The sequence below is a fragment of the Saccopteryx leptura genome, chromosome 6, assembly GCF_036850995.1.
Source record: "Saccopteryx leptura isolate mSacLep1 chromosome 6, mSacLep1_pri_phased_curated, whole genome shotgun sequence".
NCBI lineage: Eukaryota > Metazoa > Chordata > Mammalia > Chiroptera > Emballonuridae > Saccopteryx > Saccopteryx leptura.
In genome coordinates, this window is record NC_089508.1 from 115,873,915 (window position 1) to 115,897,238 (window position 23,324).

At 41.3% G+C, this 23,324-nt stretch overlaps 1 protein-coding gene across 7 annotated transcripts in view; it reads left to right on the forward strand.

The window, feature by feature from the left end:
• The window catches only part of KLHL28 (kelch like family member 28), a 50,732-nt gene that overhangs the window by 14,789 nt on the left and 12,619 nt on the right, over positions 1 to 23,324 (forward strand). For 4 of the 7 annotated variants that reach the window (XM_066388496.1, XM_066388497.1, XM_066388498.1 and 1 more), the window contains exon 2: positions 22,114 to 23,012. In XM_066388496.1, the coding sequence (XP_066244593.1) occupies positions 22,114 to 23,012 (899 nt within the window). The remainder of the gene's footprint in view (positions 1 to 22,113; positions 23,013 to 23,324) is intronic. The other 3 variants (XM_066388499.1, XM_066388495.1, XM_066388500.1) reach the window with 2 other exon arrangements.

Here is a 23,324-nt window from a genome sequence, read left to right on the forward strand (position 1 = left end):
AGTGAACAAACGTAAGAGGCAGGGTCCAAAAGTTAGAAAAATAAATAGGAGAGTGAGTGGGCCAATGAAAGGCAATAGTCAGGACACCCAGTTTGTGTGAAACCACTGATTCCATGTTTATGAATTCGCTAGGCTTCAGAGAGAGAGAGAGAGAGTAAGACAGGGCAGTAGCCAGTCCCCCTGCCCCTAGACCTACTTTTGTAGAGATTTCTAAAGCAACAAGAAGAGGGATTACTGGTATAGCTTGTTTGGTCTTTAGATCGATGGGTAGTGTACTAGGAATTGAAAGAGGCTCATGAGGTGGGATTAGGTTGATATTTGAGGTGAGATAGACTAGGGTACATATTTTTGTCCAATTAGTAGGGAGACACATATAGGTGTTGGTCCCATACAAATAGAAAGCCCTTGATTGGTTGATACAGGATGAGAGGTGAATAGAGAATAGAATGACAAGGAGTCGGTTTTGTTTCTCTGTTTCTGAGCTCCAGATGGTCAGGGTACAGGAAAGAGTCATCCCATTAAGTGGGGAGAGTGGATGATTGTTAGCTAGGGTGACTAATTAAACATTCTTTGAAAACCAGTTTTCTGACTGTACAAATTCTTTTTTTCTGTACAAACCTCCTACAACTTACATAAACCTTCAGCTTTCATGCACTTTCTTATCCAGAAATAACTGGCCTTCTAAACAACTTGCTTTTCCTTTTTCTTTCAAAAGTATTTCCATACCCTGTACCTTCTATTATCAAAACCATACAATTCTTTTCTAGTCAGAACTCTTGATTTAAAAATCTTCAACCTCTAGTGATAATCAAGCTGACTTTCTTTTTATCCTAGTTTCCCTTTTCCCAAAGCCTGATTAAAAGAGTCCTTAGTTTTTTCATATATTTGCCATACGTAGACCAACCAGCTTTAGGTTTGTGGTTGGAGTAAAGCACGCCGTTTTTCTACATTGTGTCCGTAAAGTCATGGTGCACTTTTGACCGGTCACAGGAAAGCAACAAAAGACAATAGAAATGTGAAATCTGCACCAAAAAAGGATAACCCTCCCAGTTTCTGTAGGATGATGTGGCAGCATGTGTGCATGCGCAGATGATGACGTAACACCATGTATACGGCGGAGCAACCCACAGCCATGCCAGTCGAGATGTGGATGGTACAGAGGAAAGTTCAGGGTGTTCTGTAGCTCGCTAAATTCGAATCTGTGACCAAAGTGCAACGTGAATATCGGCGCGTTTATAATGAAGCGCCACCACATAAGAATAACATTACTCAGTGGGATAAGCAGTTGAAGGGAACCGGCAGTTTGGTGGAGAAACCCCGTTCTGGTAGGCCATCAGTCAGTGACGAGTCTGTAGAGGCTATATGGGATAGCTACCTAAGGAGCCCTAAAAAATCTGTGTGTGAGCCCACATCGAACTGCACTGAATAGGTATGAACCTGGGAGAGTTTTTCTTTTATTTGGTGCAGATTTCACGTTTCTATCATCTTTTGTTGCTTTCCTGTGACCTGTCAAAAGTGCACCATGACTTTATGGACAGACTGTATTTTAGCAGCAGTGGGAGTTGTCATGATCACAGTGTGTGGACCTGTTCATGGGAAAGTCAGTCCTTGGGTGATGTAATGCTGAAAGTGCCTCTTGGACAGTCTTTGAACAGTTTGCTGAGTAACCTATAAATCCTGCAAGTACTTGGAAAGGGTGGTTACATTTCTACACTTTGCAGTTAGAGTTTAAGGCCTAGTGGCTGCTGCTTCTAGCTGGAATTAGCAGCCAGTCCTAGCCTACAATATACATGGGGCATTGAGACAAGGAATAAAGGAGATATTATACATTAAATAAAGTAACAAAATCAGACTGTCAATACCCACAGTAGAGATCTTCGAGGGATAAATAAAATTCAGATATTTAGGCAAGGCATAGTAGATGGCCCTTGTGTTTACAAGAAATGAGATTAGCTTATCTGCTATTTGGAAGAAATACCTTAGGCTCGTGAACGATGTCCTTGGGCCTTCAGTGGCAATTCCCAGCATTCTGGGCAAGGTCAGGTCACAGGTAGCTGGAGCAGGGCTAGAGGAGACTGAACCCACCCTCCATGGAGCAAGGGGGAGCTTACCTTCTCGTGTCCCTCTTTCCACAGCACAGACGTGTAAACCAGTGGGGCTGAGAAGCCTTCAGTTTAATGACCTTTCTTTCCACTCTGGAGCAGGGCCCTGATAGAATTCTATGAAGCCCTTTAGGGCGCTGGAGTCTTTAAGAGCGTATGCCAAAAGCTGGTATTTCCTGACTTCTTTTGGGCCTTATTTGCCTTTTTTGTTACTTCCTTGGCCATTATAGACCTTAAAAGCCATGCTCAGAAGATTTCACTGAGCGGGTTGACTAAGAGAGCAAAATTGGGAATCCATTTCCAATTTAGACCAAGGAAAGAAAAGATGTGATCTGCCGTGTTAGGTGGTTGGATATTGCGGAGGGTCTGAGTTCGATCTAGGGTGAGACTTCAGGTGTTGGAGTTAAGGCGATGCCTAGACAGACTACGGACTGAGAATAAAGTTGAGCCTTAGCAGAGAAGACAGGATATCCCTTCATGGTGAGGAAGTTAAGAAGGGTGGTGCTGTGTCTCCTTGAGGCAGGCAGGGAGGGGCTGCAGAGGAGTAGGTTATTTACATATTGTAAGAGAGCACTAGTTTTGAAATTGCATGCTGCTAAATCCTGAACTAGTGCCTGCCCAAACAGGTGTGGGCTGCTTTTGATCACCTGGGGTAAGACAGTCTATGTAAATTGCTGGGCTGTATTAGTGTCCAGGTCAGTCCAGGTGAATGCAAACAGAAATTAAGAGTCAGGGTGTAGAGGAATGGTAAAGAAGGTATTCTTGAGGTTTAGGATTGTGAAGGGAGTGGTGTTTGAGGGAATGTGTGACAGTAACTTGTAGAGATTAGGAACTACTGGATGGAGGGGAATTACTGCCTCATTGATTAGGCGTAAGGCTTGTACGAGGCGATAAGCCCCTGAAGGTTTTCAAACAGGAAGGATGGGGTATTGCAGGGAGAGTCCGTGGTGGGGATGAGTAAGCCTTGATTTAAGAGGTGGGTAATTATTGGTTTAGGGCCTTAGAAACAGACATAGTTACACATTAAACAAAGACTTCAGATACACATTATGATTTAAGGAATTTAAATGAGCATAGTTTACTTGTTTCAATTAAAATTATACTAGAGATATTTTCTGACAAACAAAGAGACAAGATGGATAACTTACTCACATAGCTTAATATACAATTCTGCTTTTTAAGTTTTTCGAGATGGCAGAAAGTTGCCAGCATAGAGGGGAGGAAGAGAGAAAGCAGACGGATGGACAGTGTGAATAGCTGGATGGATAAGAAGGAGGGTCAGAATCTGCAGGAGGAGGAGGAGGAGATTAAAGTACTGGTGTGGCATCATGTGGTCAGGAGTCAAAAAGATTTAGAGCTCTGAGGAGAAGGGAGAGGACGGGGGGGGGGGGTATTGGAAGGCACAGTCAGTCTCTGAGGACGGGGAAGAATGGGTCAAAGAAGAAAAAAAGACAGCCGAAGCCGGTGGGGTGGGCGAATGGGTTAAAGAAGAAAAAGGGACAGAGCTCTCTATCTCTAAGGAGGGAGGAGGGGTTTAAGAACACAGTGGAGAAGGGAGGGGCCCCTGACCAGCAGGGGTGGAGAAAGAGAGAGTGTGGTATTGCAGGTGAATGAGAAAACAGGTTTCTGCGAAGGGAGAGGCCTTTCTGGAGGGGACATACGAGTGGAAAAAATTTGCAAAGAGACCAGAGAGGGGTCCTGAGAGAGGGGCGCCCTCAGGGGTCAGGCAGGAGAAGGAGAGAGTTGGGAGTCTGTGGAGAAGGAAAGATTTGGAGCGGAAGTTTTAGGTGAGGTTTCTTTGGCCAAAGACGGCCTGCATGTAGAACAGAAGGCACAGAAATTAAGGACAGGAGAGAAGGGAGAAGAAAGCCTGCATGTAAGGAATTTCTGATGCCCTCCCCGTCCGGTGGCAGAAATTGTCAAGATCTCTTAGAATATTGTAATCGAATGTCCCGTTTTCAGGCCAATGGGAGTCATTGTCTAGTCTGTACTAAGGCCATGCCATGTTACAGAAGATTAATTTCTTCGGTTTGAGGTCTGAGAGACCAGTTTGATGACGTTTTTTATGAGACATCCTAGAGGGGTCTGGTCAGAAGGCTTAGACTCTGAAGAGCCTTGGAGACAGGTGAGCAAGAGGGGCATCCCTGCCTTTTTGTCACTGCCCCAAGAAGAGAGAATCTCCATGTGGGGGAGTCATCCCTGATGTAGGTAGTCACCACCTGTCAGGGAGGTCCGAGGATGGAGAAGTCCGAGAGAGTGGAGAGGTTTGGCTAGGCGCCCAGTCTTCCGTGCAGTCCACTGAGACTGAAAGTCAAATCCCTCAAAACGTGAGGCGTGTCAGAGAAAACCGTCTGACCAGGAAGGGGTGTTTTTAGAGAGAAATTTAGAGGCCAACCGGGGAAGGGGAAGGGAGAAACTCCTTACCTTCTGGTCCGGCAGGGGTTCAGGACAGGCTTAGACTGCTGGCCAATCGACCTACAATTACACGTCCAAACAGAATCAGGGAGTAAGCCCGGGATGAGCTGCTGCTGCCCATTGCTTTCCTGGTTGTAAGTTTGGACAGCAAAGAGCGATCGTCCAGGCAGTTAGTACCCTGTCCTGGGTTTCAGCACCGGATGTAAGAATGAGACGGCACTCAATCACCAGGTGTGCAGGCTTTATTAGAGGAGAAAGACCTGCCAGGGCACTCCTCTGGGAGAAGTGCACCAGTACAAGCTGGGGGACAAATTATATGGGGTCAAGAAGAATTCGAGCATGTGGGTGTTGAATCAAAAGTCCTTGTATGTCCAGAGCCCCTCCTTGGGGCGGCTTGTCAGCTTTTTGGAGTTCCTCTGTCTCAGAGACGATAGTCCAGTAAGGATGAGGTCTGACAGATAAGTGGAACATCAAGAGGGCAGTTTGGAATACACATATCTATCAATATTCTCTTGCCTTTACAAATAGACCTATAATTATTAGCTTTATGTACAGTGGTCCCTTGTCTATAATGAAGGTTAAGTTCCAGAACCTTCCCCACCACCCCGCAATAGCCAAAAATCTGCAAAGTAGCCGCCTTATATCTATTTTATTATTTATATATTTTTTAACCCTCCCCTCACTCTTATAAACCTTTCCCACACTTACTAACCTTTCCCACACTTATTTTGCTTATTTCATTGCTAAAATAATTAAATATATAAAAATGCCTATCTACCGCAAAATTCCGCGATATACTGAAAAACCCGTGATACAAAATTAGATATATACGTTTTTTAAATCTGTGATACAGTGAGACCACGAAAAGTGAGGGATGACTGTATTTGTCTTTTTTATTTTATTTTTTAGAGGGAGAGGGAGAGAGTGAGAGGGGCAGACAGACAGGAAGGGAGAAAGATAAGAAGCATCTCTCATTGAGTCACGTAAGTTATTCATTGATTGCTTTCTCATATGTGCCTGGACGTGGAGGGCTCCAGCAGAGCGAGTGACCCCTTGCTCAAGCCAGCGACCTTGGGTCCAACCCAGCGATCTTTGGGCTCATGCCAGTGACCATGGGGTCATGTCCATTGTTGGGGAACGAAAAATAAACCAACAGGGTATTTTGCAGTTTGGATATGTAGGGAACAGAGGTGTTGGGCCCAACCCCCCACCTCACCTGCCTAATTAAGTTAACAAAGGGCTGTGCTTCAGTACTCGGTTCTGCCTGCCCATGTTCCCGGAAAGAGACTGGAAGCTAGTTTCTTTTTGGTGTAAAATTAGATTAACTAGTATGGTGGGGGTTGTCTTTGAGTTGCCTTAGAAGCTAAATTGAATTGCTAATGGCCCACGTTACCCAGAAAATAAAGACGGATGTTTTCTGGGGGCAGCCATGTTTTTGCAGCTCGGACTAGTAGTGACTGTGGGCAATGAACTGTGGCGTCCTTCCGAACCTATCCTGTATAGTATATCTTTAAGTCTCTGTCTATCTTTAATTCAATTTCATACCATTTCCCGCTCGAGACCCTGAAATAGACTCGTTGCGCGGATCACGGCAGTCTATGATTCCACACTCAAGCCAGTGACCCCATTCTCACCACGCTCAAGCCGGATGAGCCTGTGCTCATGCATGCGACCTTGGGGTTTTGAACCTAGGTCTTCAGCATCCCAGACCGATGCTCTCTATTCACTGTGCCACAGCCTAGTCAGGCCATGTTTTGTTTTTATATATTTTTTGCCAGTGTATTATTTAGATAAAGTTCTAGAAATAGGATTGTTGGGTCCAAGGGTAATGTAAATTAATTTTGTTAGATTTACCAGGTTTATCTCCAGAGATTTCATATTGTTTAACATTCCCATGGAAATGTGTTAGAGTGTTTGTCACAGCCTCACCAACAAGTATATGGTCAAGAGGGAATTAACTCTATAAGTTTTAATTTACTTTATTAGGTAAAGTTTTCATATAGCTAAGAACCATTTGCATTTTTAAACCATTTTATTCATTTCTACAGGACTAGAGTATTTTAGAAATGTTTTATATATTATTGATAGATATTTTATATATGTTTTGCAAATATTTTTCTCAATCTCATTTATATTTTTCCTTTGCTTATGATATGTTTAGCTCTTCAAAGTTTTTTAATGTAATGAACTTGATCTATCTTTTCACATAGTTAGAAAACTGCTCCCTAATCTCATGTTATGGAGGATTTCACCCATTTTATTCTAACACTTACATGATTTATTTTTACATTTATACCTATGGTCTGTTAGAAATTTACCCTGATGTAGAAGGGGTTGAGTTTTGTCTATTTTTATATGGCTATTCAGTTATCCCTACATGTTTATTTAAAAGTTCCTCTTTTCCTCACTGATTTTAGGATGCTGCCATGATTATAACCTATATTTATTTACATGTGTTAAATGACCAATTTCTGTATTTTATATTCTTCTCCATTAGTTTTGTTTCTCCAAACCATTTGATCCACAATAAATTTTACAAATGAGGAAGTCCAAGTTTAGAGTACGTTATTTCCCCAAAGTCATACAGCTATTAAGTGGTCAAATGTAGATGTAAACCCAAATCTCTCTGGCTTTAAAATTCATACTTATATTTACTACTCTTCCTGTCTTCCATGTTACTTGCCCTATCTTCTGCACAAGGTTGTTACTGAGATACATTAAACAGTGTCAAACTGACAAAAGTTAGGTTTTTAAGATTAGAAATGATTGCTTCTTTGAGTTATTTTTAGCCACTTATTGGGAAAATAGCCGAGAACCAAATATAGTCACCAAATATAGCTGTAATTTATAATTTGAAACAAGTTACAGTTATAGTTTACAATTGTTTTTTTGCCAATTAATAATTTTTTAAATTAATTTTAATGAGATGACATTGATAAATCAGGGTACATATGTTCAGAGAAAACATCTGTAGGTTATTTTGACATTTGATTATGCTGCATTCCCATCACCCAAAGTCCAATTGTCTTCCGTCACCTTCTAACTGGTTTTCTTTGTGCCCCTCCCCTCCTCTGATCCTCTCAATCTCCCCCCCACCCTGTAACCCCCACACTCTTGTCCATGTCTCTGAGTCTCATTTTTATGTCCCTCCTCTGTATGGAATCATACAGTTCTTAGTTTTTTCTGATTTACTTATTTTGCTCAGTATAATGTTATCAAGGTCCACCCATGTTGTTGTAAATGATCCAATGTCATCATTTCTTATGGCTGAGTAGTATTCCATAGTATCTATGTACCAAAGCTTTTTAATCTACTCGTTCTCTGACGGACACTTGGGCTGGTTCCAGATCTTCGCTATTGTGAACAATGCTGCCATAAACATGGGGGTGCATTTCTTCTTTTGAAACAGTGCTATGGTGTTCTTGGGGTATATTCCTAAAAGTGAGATAGCTGGGTCAAAAGGCAGTTCGATTTTTAATTTCTTGAGGAATCTCCATACTGTTTTCCACAGTGGCTACACCAGTCTGCATTCCCACCAGCATTGCAGGAAGGAGGGTTCCCTTTTCTCCACATCCTCGCCAGCACTTATTCTGTGTTGTTTTGTTAATGAGCGTCATTCTAACAGGCTTGAGGTGATATCTCATTGTGGTTTTAATTTGCATTTCTCTAATGATTAGTGATGTTGAGCATTTTTGCATATGCCTATTGGCCATCTGTATGTCCTCTTTGGAGAAGTGTCTGTTCATTTCTTTCGCCCATATTTTGATTGGATTGTTTGTCTTCCTGTTATTGAGTTTTACAAGTTCTTTATAAATTTTGTTACTAACCCCTTATCAGACGTATTGTCAAATATATTCTCCTATTGTGTAGTTTGTCTTTTTATTCTGTTCTTATTGTCTTTAGCTATACAGAAGCTTTTTAGTTTGATATAGTCCCATTTGTTTATCCTTTTATTTCACTTGCCCCTGGAGATAAATCGGCAAATATATTGCTGCAATAGATGTCGGAGAGCTTATTGCCTATGTTTTCTTCTAAGATACTTATGGTTTCATGGCTTAAATTTAAGTCTTTTATCTATTTTGAGTTTATTTTTGTAAGTGGTGTAAGTTGGTGGTCTAGTTTCATTTTTTTGCAGGTAGCTGTCCAATTTTCCCAACACCATTTATTAAAGAGGCTGTCTTTACTCCATTGTATGCTCTTACCTCCTTTGTCAAATATCAGTTGTCCATAGAGCTGTGGGTTTATTTCTGGGTTCTCTGTTCTGTTCCATTGATCTATATGCCTGTTCTTATGCCAGTACCAGGCTGTTTTGAGTACAATGGCCTTGTAGTATAACTTGATATCCGGAAGTGTGATACCTCCCACTTTATTCTTCCTTTTCAAGATTGCTGAGGCTATTCGTGTTCTCTTTTGGTTCCATATAAAGTTTTGGAATATGTTTTCTATATCTTTGAAGTAAGTCACTGGTATTTTAATTGGTATTGCATTGAATTTATAAATTGCTTTAGGTAATGTAGACATTTTAATGATGTTTATTCTTTCTAACCATGAGCACGGTATATGCTTCCACTTGTTTGAATCTTCCCTGATTTCTTTTATCAATGTTTTATAATTTTCCAAGTACAAGTCTTTAATCTCCCTGGTTAAATTTTTTCCTAGGTACTTTATTTTTTTGGTTGCAGTGGTAAAGGGGATTGCTTCCTTAATTTCTCTTTCTGACAGTTCATTTTTAGTGTATAAAAATGCCTTTGATTTCTGAGTATTAATTTTATATCCTGCTACCTTGCTGAATTCATTTTTCAGGTCTAGTAGTTTTTTGACTGAGACTTTAGGGTTTTCTATATACAATATCATATCATCTGCAAATAATGATAGTTTTTCTTCTTCTTTTCCAATTTGGATGCCTTTTATTTCTTTTTCTTGTCTGATTGCTGTGGCTAGGACTTCCAGAACTATGTTGAATAAAAGCGGTGAAAAGGGGGCACCCCTGCCTTGTTCCTGATCTTAAAGGGATTGCTTTTAATTTTTGCCCACTGAGTATGATGTTGGCTGTGGGTTTGTCATAGATGGCATTTATCATGTTGAGGTATGTTCCCTGTATTCCCACTTTGCTGAGAGTTTTGATCATGAATGGGTGCTCGATTTTATTAAATGCTTTTCTGCATCTATTGAAATTATCATGTGGTTTTTCTCTTTTGTTTTGTTTATGTCATGAATCACATTGATTGATTTGAGAATATTGTACCAGCCTTGCTTCCCAAGAATAAATCCCATTTGATCATGGTGTATGATTTTTTTCATATATTGCTGGATCCAGTTTGCTAATATTTTGTTGAGGTTTTTAGCATCTAAATTTGTCAGGGATATTGGCCTATAATTTTCTTTCTTTGTGTTGTCTTTGCCTGGTTTTGGAATCAGAATTATGCTCGCCTCATAAAAGAAGCTTGGACGTCTTCCTTCCTCTTGAATTTTTGAAATAGCTTGAGAAGGATTGAGTTAGTTCTTCTTTGAATATTTGGTAGAATTTACTTGTGAAGCCATCAGGCCTAGGACTTTTCTTTGTTGGGAGTTTTTTGATAACTGTTTCAATCTCATTTGTTGTAATTGGTCTGTTTAGGTTTTCTGATTCTTCCAGTTTAATTTTTGGAAGATTATATGTTTCAAGGAGTTTGTTCATTTCATCTAGGTTGTTTAGCTTTTTGGCGTACTGTTCTTCATAGTATTTTCTTACAATATTTTGTATTTCTGTTGTGTCAGTTTTTATTTCTCCACTTTCATTTCTAATTTTATTTATTTGAGTCCTCTTTCTTTTTCTTGGTGAGTCTGGTTAAAGGTTCATCTATCTTGTTTACCTTTTCAAAGAACCAGCTCCTGGTTTCATTGATCCTCTGTATTGTTTCTTTAGCCTCTTTATCATTTATTTATGCTCTGATCTTTATTATTTCCTTCCTTCTACTAGCTCTGGGCTTTACTTGCTATTCTTTTTCTAGTTCTTTTAGATGCAGGGTCAAGTTGTTTATTTGAGCTTTTTCTAGCTTCTTGAAGTATGCCTGTAATGCTATGAACTTCCCTTTCTGGACTGCTTTTACTGTGTCCCATAAATTTTGAGTTGATGTATACTCGTTAATATTTGTTTCTAGGAATTTTTAAATTTCTTCTTTGATCTCATTGTTAACCCATTCGTTATTTAATAACATGCTATTTAGTTTCCAATTGTTTGAGTATTTTTCAGTTTTTCTATTGTGGTTGATTTCTAGTTTCATGCCATTGTGATCAGAGAAAGTATTTGATATGATTTCAATCTTCTTAAATTTGTTGAGGCCGCTTTTATTACCTAACATGTGGTCTATCCTAGAGAAGGTACCATGAACACTTGAAAATGTATATTCTGCTGCTTTAGGGTGAAAGGTTCTGAAGATATCTATTAAATCGAGTTGATCTAGTATGTCCTTTAAGTCAGCTGTTTCTTTGTTTTCTTTCTTGAGGATCTATCTAGTGATGTTAGTGGGGTATTGAAATCCCCTACTATTACAGTATTGCTGTTGATCTCACCCTTCAAATCCATCAAAGTCTGCGTTATATATTTAGGTGCTCCTATATTAGGTGCGTAGATATTTGTAACGGTTATAATTTCTGTTGTATTGCTCCATTTATCATTATGTAGTGACCTTCTTTATCTCTTACTATAGTCTTGTTTTAAAGTCCATTTTGTCTGATATTAATATTGTTACCCCATCTTTTTTTCATTTCCATTTGCGTGAAATATTTTTTTTCCATTCTTTTACCTTTAGTCTATGTGCATCTTTTGTTTTAAGGTGTGTCTCTTGTAGACAGCATATGTATGGGTACTGTTTTCTTATCCATGCAGCTACCCTATGTCTTTTGATCAGATCATTTAATCCATTTACATTTAAGGTTATTATTGATATGTAATTGTTTATTGCTATTTTATTCTTTAAAACTGTATTCCTCTTTTGCTATATTCTTTTCTCCTTTGATCTGTTTACAGCAGGCCCCTTAGCATTTCTTGCAGCCTTGGTTTGGTTGTAATGAATTCCTTAAGGTTTTTTTTGTCTGGAAAGCTTTTTATTTCTCCTTCAATTTTTTTTTTTTTTTTCATTTTTCTGAAGCTGGAAACAGGGAGAGACAGTCAGACAGACTCCCGCATGTGCCCGACCGGGATCCACCCGGCACGCCCACCATGGGGCGACGCTCTGCGCACCAGGGGGCGATAATCTGCCCATCCTGGGCGTCGCCATGTTGCGACCAGAGCCACTCTAGCGCCTGAGGCAGAGGCCACAGAGCCATCCCCAGCGCCTGGGCCATCTTTGCTCCAATGGAGCCTTGGCTGCGGGAGGGGAAGAGAGAGACAGAGAGGAAAGCGCAGCGGAGGGGTGGAGCAGCAAATGGGCACTTCTCCTGTGTGCCCTGGCCGGGAATTGAACCTGGGTCCTCCGTCTCCTTCAACTTTTAACGATAGTCTTTCTGGATAAAGTAGTCTTGGTTGTAGGCTCTTGTTTTGCATTACTTTGAATATTTCTTGCCATTCCCTTCTTGCAACAAGTGTTTCTGTTGAGAAGTCGGAAGTCATCCTTATGGGGTCTCCTTTGTAGGTGATAGTCTTTTTTTCTCTAGCAGCTTTTAATATTTTTCTCTTTATCACTTAGCTTTGGTATTTTAATTATGATGTGTCTTGGTATAGATTTCTTTGGGTTTCTCTTTAATGTAGTTCTCTGTGCTTCTTGACCTTGTGAGATGTTTTCCTGCCTTAATTTATGTAAGTTTTCAGCTATGATATGTTTAAATAAAGTCTCTATCCCTTCCTCTTTCTCTTCTTCAGGAATCCCTATGATGCGGATGTTATTTCTCTTCATGTTGTCACAGAGCTCTCTTAGAGTTTCCTCAGACTTTTTGAGTCTCTTTTCTTTTTTCTGCTCTGCTTCCATGCCTGTATTTATCTTGTCCTCTAACATGCTGACTCAATTCTCAGCTTCATCCATTCTGCTTTTAATTCCTTCTATTGTGTTCTTCATTTCTTTCTTTTTTTTTTTTTTTTTTTTTTTTTTTTTGTATTTTTCTGAAGCTGGAAACAGGGAGAGATAGTCAGACAGACTCCCGCATGCGTCCGACCGGGATCCACCCGGCATGCGTCCGACCGGGATCCACCCAGCACGCCCACCAGGGGCAATGCTCTGCCCACCAGGGGGCGACGCTCTGCCCCTCCGGGGCATCGCTCTGCTGCGACCAGAGCCGCTCTAGCGCCTGGAGCAGAGGCCAAGGAGCCATCCCCAGTGCCCGGGCCATTCTCGCTCCAATGGAGCCCTGGCTGCGGGAGGGGAAGAGAGCGACAGAGAGGAAGGAGGGGGGGTGGAGAAGCAAATGGGTGCTTCTCCTATGTGCCTTGGCCGGGAATCGAACCCGGGTCCCCTGCACGCCAGGCCGATGCTCTACCACTGAGCCAACCGGCCAGGACTGTTCTTTATTTCTGATATTGTATTTGTCATTTCTGACTGATTCTTTTTTATTATTTCAATGTCCTTTTTTATATTTGCTATCTCTTTATTTAGGTGTTCGTAATGACCATGTATTGTTCGAAGATCTTTTAGCATCCTTACAATCGTTATTTTAAACTCTGCATCCTGTAATTTGGTTATATCTGACTCATTCAGGTACTTTTCTGAGGATTTCTCTTGATTCATTTGTGTTGCATTTTTCTGCTTTCTCGTTTTGTCTGTGTAAAAGAATGTTTTGGCCACTGAAGTCCACTGGGTGAGGCCTCTGTGTTCCTAGGTGTGGTCTGTCTGCAGGCCCACCACCCCCTCTGCTGTTGCTGCCTAGGGCGTTCAGGTATGGACGTTGCTGGTTCCTGCACACTGGGGCTGTTGCTATGGTTTCCGCCTCTCCTTTACAGGAGTGGCTGTGATCACGTGCTCGGGTATACAAGCCTCAGTGGCCTTGGCCTTCGCCCCGCCCCTGCGGGTGGCGTTATGCTCGACCCTGAGGGCAGTGGTGAGCACCTTTGCTCAGCTGTGGGTCTCCGCCTCATTCTGGGCTTTCACCCCACCCTTGCAGGAGGAGCCCGTTTGTGGGAGAGCTGCAAGCCTTGGCTCCACAGGCTGGGTGGGACTGCACATCCACGCTCAGTAGCGGGACTTGGTCTATTCTGGACTTTTGGCTCCATCCCCACGGGAGGAGCTGGCTCCCCAGTCAAGCCATAAGCTTCAGTTCCACGGGCGGGGCAAGGCTGTGCTCCTGTGCCCTTGCTCAAGGGCGGGTCTCCGCCTCTTCCTGGGCTCCCGCCCTTCCCCCCCCCCCCACAGTCTGGATTGCATGCAACCTGTAGCTGGGCTTGGCTACTTTTGCACGCCCCCTCCTCCCCAGCTGTGCAAGACTGAGCTCACACCTGGGCCTCAGTGGTGGCTAGCCGGCTTCTGCCCTTGCCGACAGAACCGCGCTTCCACGTCCCGCCTCCACTGCCTTCCGGCGAGCCCTCAGCCGTGTGGGTGGGTGCGCTGCAGCTCAGACCCTAACACTCAGTACTGTGGTCCCGAAAGCTACCTCCTTCTAAGCGACTCTGCTCTGAGTGCCACGGGAGAGCTTGTTTGGCTGGTGTTCCTGCTTCCCTTTGCTGGTATTGCTATTTCCAGGGGAAATATTCACTTCAGATTTTGGGAGTGACTCGTCCCAGGGTTTAGGGTGGCTGTCCCTTAAAGTGTTTCTCCCTGTGCCTTCTAGATTACACTCTCTTCCTGCTACTCCGGTCCTCCCCTCTCTCATTGTCCCCTGGAGCCCTGGGTGATTGATTGTGAGAGAAGTTTTCTGTGCAGTCCCTTTAAGAAGAATCCTGGGTCTGAGAAATCTGTCTCTTTCTCACAAACAGTATCCTGTCTTGTTTCCAGCTAAATACTGTCCATACGCCTCTTCTAGGCTCTTGGGCTGCAGGCTGGGGCTTTGATCCTGGGACTCAGGACCCTCCCCTCTCTGCTAAACTCACTTCCTGCCATGCGAGTCTCTCCCGCTGCCGTTCACTCCGGGGAGCTGGGCAGCCCTCTCTGCGTTTCCACTTTTCCTACCAGTCTCGGTGTGCCTTCTTCAGTGTTCTTTGGTTGAAGAGTCTTCTTAGTTTAGTCCAAAGTTGGTTTTTCCAGATGATGGTTCTTAAAATTAGTTTGTAATCCACTTTAGTTCTGGGAGGTGGAAGTTGGTACATCCGCCTACTCCATCGCCATCTTGTCTCCAGTTTACAATTATGTTTTAAACATTTATACTTGTGCAAGAAATATTTTAACTGGTTTTCATATATTAGCATGCATAAGAGTTCCCAGAGGTCATAAATCACAAATTACTTACTTCTTCCTCACTAATCTAGTGTCTCATTCCTTTGGTGTGTGGCTAGCCTCAAGAATTTGCATTTCTACCTGGTTCCAGGTAATGCTGAAGTTGCTGTTACAAAGATTATATTTTGAGGGCCTGGTTTTAAAAAGTTCAAGTTCTGTATGTTTCTCTTAAGTCAAAAAGATTTCTTGAGAGAGGAGAGGGCTTATATTAAAATATGTAAGAATGACTTTATAGTAAACCTCCAGTGTAATTTATTTTGAGTTCCCTAGTTTTGCCTCACCCTTTTAAAGTTTTTAGTTTGAATTGCTTCCAGTAAGTATTAAAAGTATAATTTCTCTCTCTCCCCCACTCTCTCTCTTTCTCACTAAAAGAGAGAGAAGGAGAAACAGGAAGGGTGAGAGATGAGAAGCAACAACTCGTTGCATCACTTTAGTTGTTCATTGATTGCTTCTCATATGTGCCTTGATGGGGGAGGGGGGATGTGTGTGGCTGAAGCCAGTGATCTTGGGCTTCAAGCCAGCAACGATGGCATTGTACAATAATTTCACACTCTTGCCGGCAACCCTGAGCTCAAGACCTTGGCATTTCGAAAGTGGTACCTCAGTGTCCCAGTGTAATGCTCTTTCCACTGTGCCACCACCAGTGAGGCAAAAGTATCATCTCTTTAAACTTTATTCTCAGTAGTTTTTGTGTGTGTGTGTGTGACAGAGACAGAGAGAAGGACAGAAAGAAGGACAGACAGACAGGAAGGGAGAGAGATGAGAAGCATCAATTCTTCATTGTAGCTCCTTAGTCTCCTTAGTTGTTCATTGATTGCTTTCTCATATGTGCTTTGACCAGGGGTCTACAGCAGAGTGAGTGACCCCTTGTTTATGCCAGTGACCTTGGGCCTTGGGCTCAAACCAGTGACCATGAGGTCATCTCTATGATCCCATGCTCAAGCCAGAGCGACCCCACTCTCAAGTTGGTGAGCCTGCACTCAAGCTGGTGATCTCAGGGTTTTGAACCTGGGTCCTCTGCATCCCAGTTCAATGCTCTATCCACTGTGCCACCGTCTGGTCAGGCTCAATAGTTCTTAAAGGAAGTAGACATTATGTCATTTGTACCTAGTATTATAATAGAAGTTATATATGAGTGGTCTTTTACAATGTCATTTTTACTAGTACCCTTTCTTAAGAATGTTTTTAAAAACTTTGATCTTTTTTATTATTTGGAGGGGAGGGAGAAAAGCAATGTGACATAAAGGAGAAATACTATAGAAGGTATATGTGCAGGAAAACAGCTTCATCTTGCCACTCTGGTGACCTTGTATGTGTCCACACAGGCAGAAGCTTGTAAAGCAGACCATACTTTATCTGTGTCGTGGAATACCTTGTGATTCTCTGGGAACATGAGAAGTTGGAAGGCCTTTAAAGAGCTGCTCAAGGCCGTCTCCACTTGCCTCTCAGTCACCCTGGGAGTTGTTCATAAGACAGTTTCTCTGCACCTCCTTGGTTGTGATGCCATCTGGGGCCTTTGTTTCTCACATCTCACAGAAGAGAGCTGAAAAATATAAAACTGCTTAGCTACAGTCTAGTTTGGATTCTCTACAATTTGAATTGCTGTCATCCAGCTCTCTTTCCTTGGTATTGAGCTTCCTGATTTGTGGAACAAGGATCTAGGGAGCTTAGTCTTTGGCTTACTCTTCTTTTCACTGTCTGTAAATAATAAGCTGTCTAAATTTAAAAGTGGCTCACGGTATCTTTAATTGGTCAAATTAGTCAGACTTTGGCCTTGACCTGGTTGTATTTGTTTGCTTGATAGTAAGTAAGCTTTGTTTCTTTTTTCGTAAGCATGGAAGGGAGTCATATGGGTTTAACTCGCAAAAACAAAGCCTTTTTAAGGATGATGATAATAATAAATAGCATCTAACAATTATGGTTTATGTATACTGTTTTGTCTGTATACACAAAACTGAGACTTTAAGATCACTTTCCCAAGGTCACATAGCTATTTAAAATAGTCCAGACAAGGGGTCCCCAAACTTTTTACACAGGGGGCCAGTTCACTGTCCCTCAGACCGTTGGAGGGCCGCCACATACAGTGCTCCTCTCACTGACCACCAATGAAAGAGGTGCCCCTTCCAGAAGTGTGGCGGGGGGCCAGATAAATGGCCTCGGGGGGCCGCAGTTTGGGGACGCCTGGTCCAGACAGTATTGTAACCCTAGGAGCCTGATTCCAGAGCCCAGTCTTTTGGGAAACACACACACACACACACACACACACACACACGTTGTGTGTATATATATATATGTGTGTGTGTATATATATATTTACAGATCAATATTTTATCATGTTCTCATATCATATGTTAAATGGCAACTTACCGAACTTGCACTGGATATACAAAAATTAGTTTAATGTAAGGTTCTATCACTATATATTTCTTATACTAAAAATGAACCCAACCTTGTGAGGTACATAGTTTAGGTAATTATTATGATCTCATTTTCAGGTAAGGAAAATAAAGATGAGAGAAGGTAAAGTTCATGGTGTAAAGTAGGCAGGAGTGCTTTCTTAATCCCATCCCTTATTTTTTATGTCTGTTTGCTTTGTTCAGTTTTTTACTTTTCAGTTTAGATATTAACCTTTTCTATTAAACTGAGGCTTAAAGAAGTTAAATAGGTTTCAAAGGTCAACTGTAATATGTTGAAGAACAAATCCAGATCTAAACTTATACCTTTTAGTTTCTATTGTCTTACCAAATTTTGTTCTGAAATTAAGTACCTACTGGAAGACCCAGGAGTTTCTTGAGATTTGTTCATACCATGATTGAGAATTATTCTGATAGATATGTGTAGAATAATTTGGAAAGACCAGAAGTGGAGGTTGGTAATATCAACTGTAGGATGACCATATTGATACATTCATTAACAGACTTAAAATTTAATTGAAAAATGTGAAATGATGAAGTTCTAGATAAAAATTTTAAAAAGATAAAAATTTTAATATTTGGATATTTCCACTTAAAAATGCACAGGAGCCCTGGCTGGGTAGCTCTGTTGGTTGGAGCATCATCCCAATATACAAAGGTTGTGGTTTCCAGTCCCCACTCAGAGCACATAGAGGGACAGATCAATGTTTCTGTTTCTATCTCTCTCCCTTCCTCTGTATCTCTAAAATAAATTTAAAAATTTTTTTTAATTTAAAAAGGCACAGGAATGCACAGGAATGAAGTGCTATATGCTCTTACTCCTATCAACATTTATATTAATAGTGTTGGGACTATTTATTTTTTCTTTACTTTTTTTAGTGAGAGAAAGAGATCAGACAGGAAGGGAAAGATAAGAAGTATCAACAAATAGTTGTAGCACTTAAGTTGTTCATTGATTGCTCTCTCATACTTGCCTTTGCGGGGGGGTGGGGGGGGGGGCTTCCTTCACCCAAGCCAGTGACCCGTTGCTCAAGCCAGTGACTTTGGCCTCAAGCCAGCAATCATGTGGTCATGACTATGATCCCACATTCAAGCCAGCAACCCCAAGCTCAAGCTGGTGAGCTTAGGGTTTCCAACCTGGGTCCTCAGCATCCTAGGTCAGTGCTCTATCCACTGCACTATTGGCCAGGCAATATTGGAACTGTTTTAATTTATTGATAATACTTTAAAAATAGGAACTAAATCTTATGCTTTTTTATTATTCCCACTTATTTTTGAGGTATGAATGAGATAGGAAGGAAGTAGGTGTATTATGTTTTATCTGTTCTAAACAGCTGCTATAATTGAGTTTGAAGAACTTATGTTTTAATTTCTTATGGCTGACATAACAAATCACTACGAACTCAATTGCTTAAAAAAAACCCAGAAACGTACTGTATTTCCCCACGTATAAGGCACACCCATGTATAAGATGCGCCTTAATTTTGGGGCCCAAAATTTGAAAAAGGATGTATTACATAAAGTTATTGAACTCAAGTTTTATTCATCATAAAATTCACACAACTCATCATTGTCTAAATTCCCATCCATTAGCTTGTCCTCATCTGTGTCTGATGACGAATCACTGTCTTCAACAGTGAGCACAAAAACAAGCGTGAAAAGTGGGAAATGCAAGTAAAAAAATCTACAAACACTGTATAAGACGCACCCAGTTTTTAGACCCCAAATTTTTTGAAAAAAGGTACGTCTTATACATGGGGAAATACGGTATTCTCTCACAATTCTAGAGGCCAGACGTCTAAAACTAGTATTACTGGGTTAAAATTAAGTTGTTGGCAGGACTGTACAACCTTTGGAGGCGCTAGGGGAGCATGTGTTCCTTGACTCTTCCTGCTCTGGTGGCTTCCAGTATTACTTGGTTTATAGTTTCCTCACTGTCTGTGTGGCCACATTACCTTCTTTTCCTGTTTGTCCTAGATCTTCTCTGTCCTTCTAATAAGGATAGCGATTTAGGGCTCACCTAGATAACCCAGGATAATATCCCCATTTCAGAATCCTTAATCATACCAGCAAAGTCTTTTTCTGTCATGTAAATTAACATTCAGAAGTCCAGGGAGGCCTGACCTGTGGTGGTGCAGTGGATAAATCGTTGACCTGGAAATGCTGAGGTCGCCGGTTCGAAACCCTGGGCTTGCCTGGTCAAGGCACATATGGGAGTTGATACTTCTAGCTCCTCCCCCCTATCTCTGTCTCTCTGTCTCTCTCTCTCTCTCTCTGTCTCTCTCTCCCTCTCTCTCTCCTCTCTAAAATGAATAAAAAAAAAAAAAAAAAAAAAAAAGTCCAGGGATTAGGCAGTGGTCTGCCCTAATGACTGTTTTAAGTATAAAAAAATATATATACTAAAAGGTATATTATTTCATGCATTTAATACTTAAATAAGAACAATAAAAGAGGTACACAAAACTAGATTATGTTATAAGAAAGAGTTTTAAAATATTAATGGAAAAATATTAAATAATACCTGACAAAAAACCAATGAAACTGTTAAGATATTTCAGCTCTGGCTGGTTGGCTCAGCAGTAGAGTGTTGGCCTGGCATGTTCAAGTCCCGGGTTCAATTCCCGGTCAGGGCACAGGGGAAGCGACTCTCTGCTTCTCTACTTCACCCCCCCCCTTCCTCTTCCACTCCCACAGCCTTGGCTCGAATGAGCAAGTTGGCCCCAGGCACTGAGGAAGGCTCCATGGCCTCACCTCTGGCACTAAAATGGCTTTGTTGCCGAGCAATGGAGCAGTGGTCCCAAATGGGAGTTGCTGGGTAGATCCTGATTGAGGCATATGCGGGGAGTCTGTCTGCCTCCCTGCCTCTCACTAGATTAAAAAAAAAAATTTCCAGTGACAACTTGTCACCCCCTGGTTGTTTGGCACCTTTTCTCTTTACATTATATGTTTGTTGGCCCTGGCCGGTTGGTTCAGTGGTAGAGCATTGGCCTGGCATGCAGAAGTCCTGGGTTCAATTCCCGGCCAGGGAACACAGGAGAAGCGCCCATCTGCTTCTCTACCCCTCTCCCTCTCCTTCCTCTCTGTCTCTCTCTTCCCCTCCCACAGCCAAGGCTCCATTGGAGCAAAGATGGCCAGGGCGCTGAGGATGGCTCTGGTGGCCTCTGCCTAAGGCGCTAGAATGGCTCTGGTGGCAACAGAGCGATGCCCCGGAGAGGCAGAGCATCGCCCCCTGGTGGGCATGCCGCGTGAATCCCGGTCGGGCGCATGCGGGAGTCTGTCTGACTGCCTCCCCGTTTCCAGCTTTGGAAAAATGCAAAAAAAAAACACCCCAAAAAACCAAACAAACATACATTATATGTTTGTTTACTGAAGTAACAGACATGACGGAATAAAATGTAATACTTCATCAAAGAGATAATGAGTTTTATGAAATGAAAAAATAAATATTACAAGCATATTTCACCTATGGATGGCATGAACATTACTACGGGCACTTAGAATATGTTGTTGCATGGATGAACGTTAAAAAAGAGTAAGGAATATAAATTTGTGATCTCCAAGTTGGGCGACTACCCCAGTGCCCACCTTACAGAGAACCCTGATTACAAGTGCCATTTTAACAAACGGTTCACCAAACTCAACAAAAAATTAGTTATCGGTTCTGCCAAATTGATGCAAACCAGCTGAATCTCCACCACTGGGATTAGAGTGTGGACATCTTTTTGGAGAACTATTATTTAGCCTACCACGGTCCTTATTACCTTTCACTTTTTCTTCTTTTCATTTTTCCTTATCTCTTTTCTTCTCTCCGATTTTTTATTCATTTTTATCTTTCAAAAGCACATACTAGAAAGTAAATTGAATATGATCTGAAATTATGATCAACAGTTGGGTAGATATGGTCTAGTGAATGTTTATTTTATTGATTTTGAGAGAAAGAGGGAGACATGAATATCTGTTCTTGTATGTTCCCTGACTGGGGATCGAACCAGCAACCTCTGCGCTTCTGGACAATGATCTAACCATCTGAGTTATCTGGCCAGGTCATTCCACGTTAAATTTATATTGTCATTGAATTAGTTGACAGTAGTGGTACCTTTGTTAAGTTTAGCACCGTTTATAAAGTAATTAATAAGTCTTTGGGTAAATTATGTGCGTTACTATGAGATTCCTTTCCAATCAAAGCACCTGTTGACTAGATTGGCAGACAATGATATCATTTTTATTAATTAAATTTATTGGGTTGGCACAGGTTTGCAAAATAGCCAAGTAGCTACTAGCATTGTTTCCAAACTAGTTTTTATTTAAGGAATTTTTTTTTTTACATTTGTATTTTGTAACAGTGATAGCTCGGACTTGAATTTAATGAAGGTAAACAGAGTTGGCGGGGTTCTGAGTTAAAAGTCTATTGTCAAGAGACCTTTGTGGTTTGAGGCATAACACATAAGCATTGGGCCTCTACTTCTTTTTTTTTTTTAATATATTTATTGATTTTAGAGAGAGAAGACGGGAGGGAGAGAGAGACAGACAGACAGAAACATCAGCCTGTTCCTGTATGTGCCCTGACCGGGGATTTAACCTGCAGTCTTTGCAAATCAGAACAACACTCGAATCAGCCATGCTATCCAACCAGGGCTTGGCCACTGTTTCTTAATATCCATACTTAAAAGGCTTGAATTATATAACTGGTAACTTCCCTTTTGACTTTATAAGACCCTGTTTGCCATATAGCATAAAGTATTTAAAAACCAAAAAACAACACATCTTATTATTTTGTACTATTAGGAAAAGAAATCTTATTGGCAAGATTATTTTGAATTAACTGTGCTTTTTGTTTTTCTGTAGATGGACCACACATCCCCAACCTACATGCTTGCTAATTTAACCCACTTACATTCTGAACAACTTCTGCAGGGTCTGAATCTTCTTCGTCAACATCACGAACTCTGTGACATCATTCTTCGAGTAGGTGATGTTAAAGTCCATGCTCACAAAGTGGTCCTTGCCAGCATCAGCCCATATTTCAAAGCTATGTTCACTGGAAACCTTTCTGAAAAAGAGAACAGTGAGGTCAAGTTTCAGTGCATTGATGAAACTGCTCTACAGGCCATTGTGGAATATGCTTACACGGGGACCATTTTTATTTCGCAGGACACAGTTGAATCTCTCCTTCCGGCCGCAAACCTACTCCAGATAAAACTTGTCCTGAAGGAATGTTGTACATTTCTTGAAAGCCAGCTTGATCCTGGTAATTGTATTGGAATTTCTCGTTTTGCAGAGACATATGGTTGTCATGACCTTTATTTGGCAGCCACTAAATACATATGCCAGAATTTTGAAGCTGTTTGCCAGACTGAAGAGTTTTTTGAGCTTACACATGCGGATTTAGATGAAATTGTTTCCAATGACTGTTTGAATGTAGCTACGGAAGAGGCTGTTTTTTATGCACTTGAGTCTTGGATCAATTATGATGTACAAGAACGCCAGAAATACTTAGCACAGCTACTTAACAGCGTGCGATTACCATTGTTGAGTGTTAAGTTTCTCACTAGACTGTATGAAGCAAATCATCTTATTCGTGATGATCGCACTTGTAAACATCTTCTGAATGAAGCTCTAAAGTACCACTTTATGCCTGAACATAGACTCTCTCATCAGACAGTCTTGATGACGCGACCTCGCTGTGCTCCCAAAGTACTTTGTGCCGTAGGAGGAAAGTCTGGACTGTTTGCCTGTTTGGATAGGTAAATAGAAGGATTGACATTAACAGATTTTATACTTATTTAAATGTGTTTTCCATATTTTTTAAATAGTTTGATTTTTGTAGTTTTTAAAATTTGCTTCTTTTTGTTTTTTTTCTTATCTGATTGTTTTAATCACATTGCTGTCCATTCTCTACAGTAGTGGTCCCCAACCCTTTTTGGGCCATGGACCGGTTTAATGTCAGAAAATATTTTCATGGACCGGCCTTTAGGGTGGGATGAATAAATGTATCACGTGACTGAGACAAGTGTCAAGAGTGAGTCTTAGACGGATGTAACAGAGGGAAATTTATG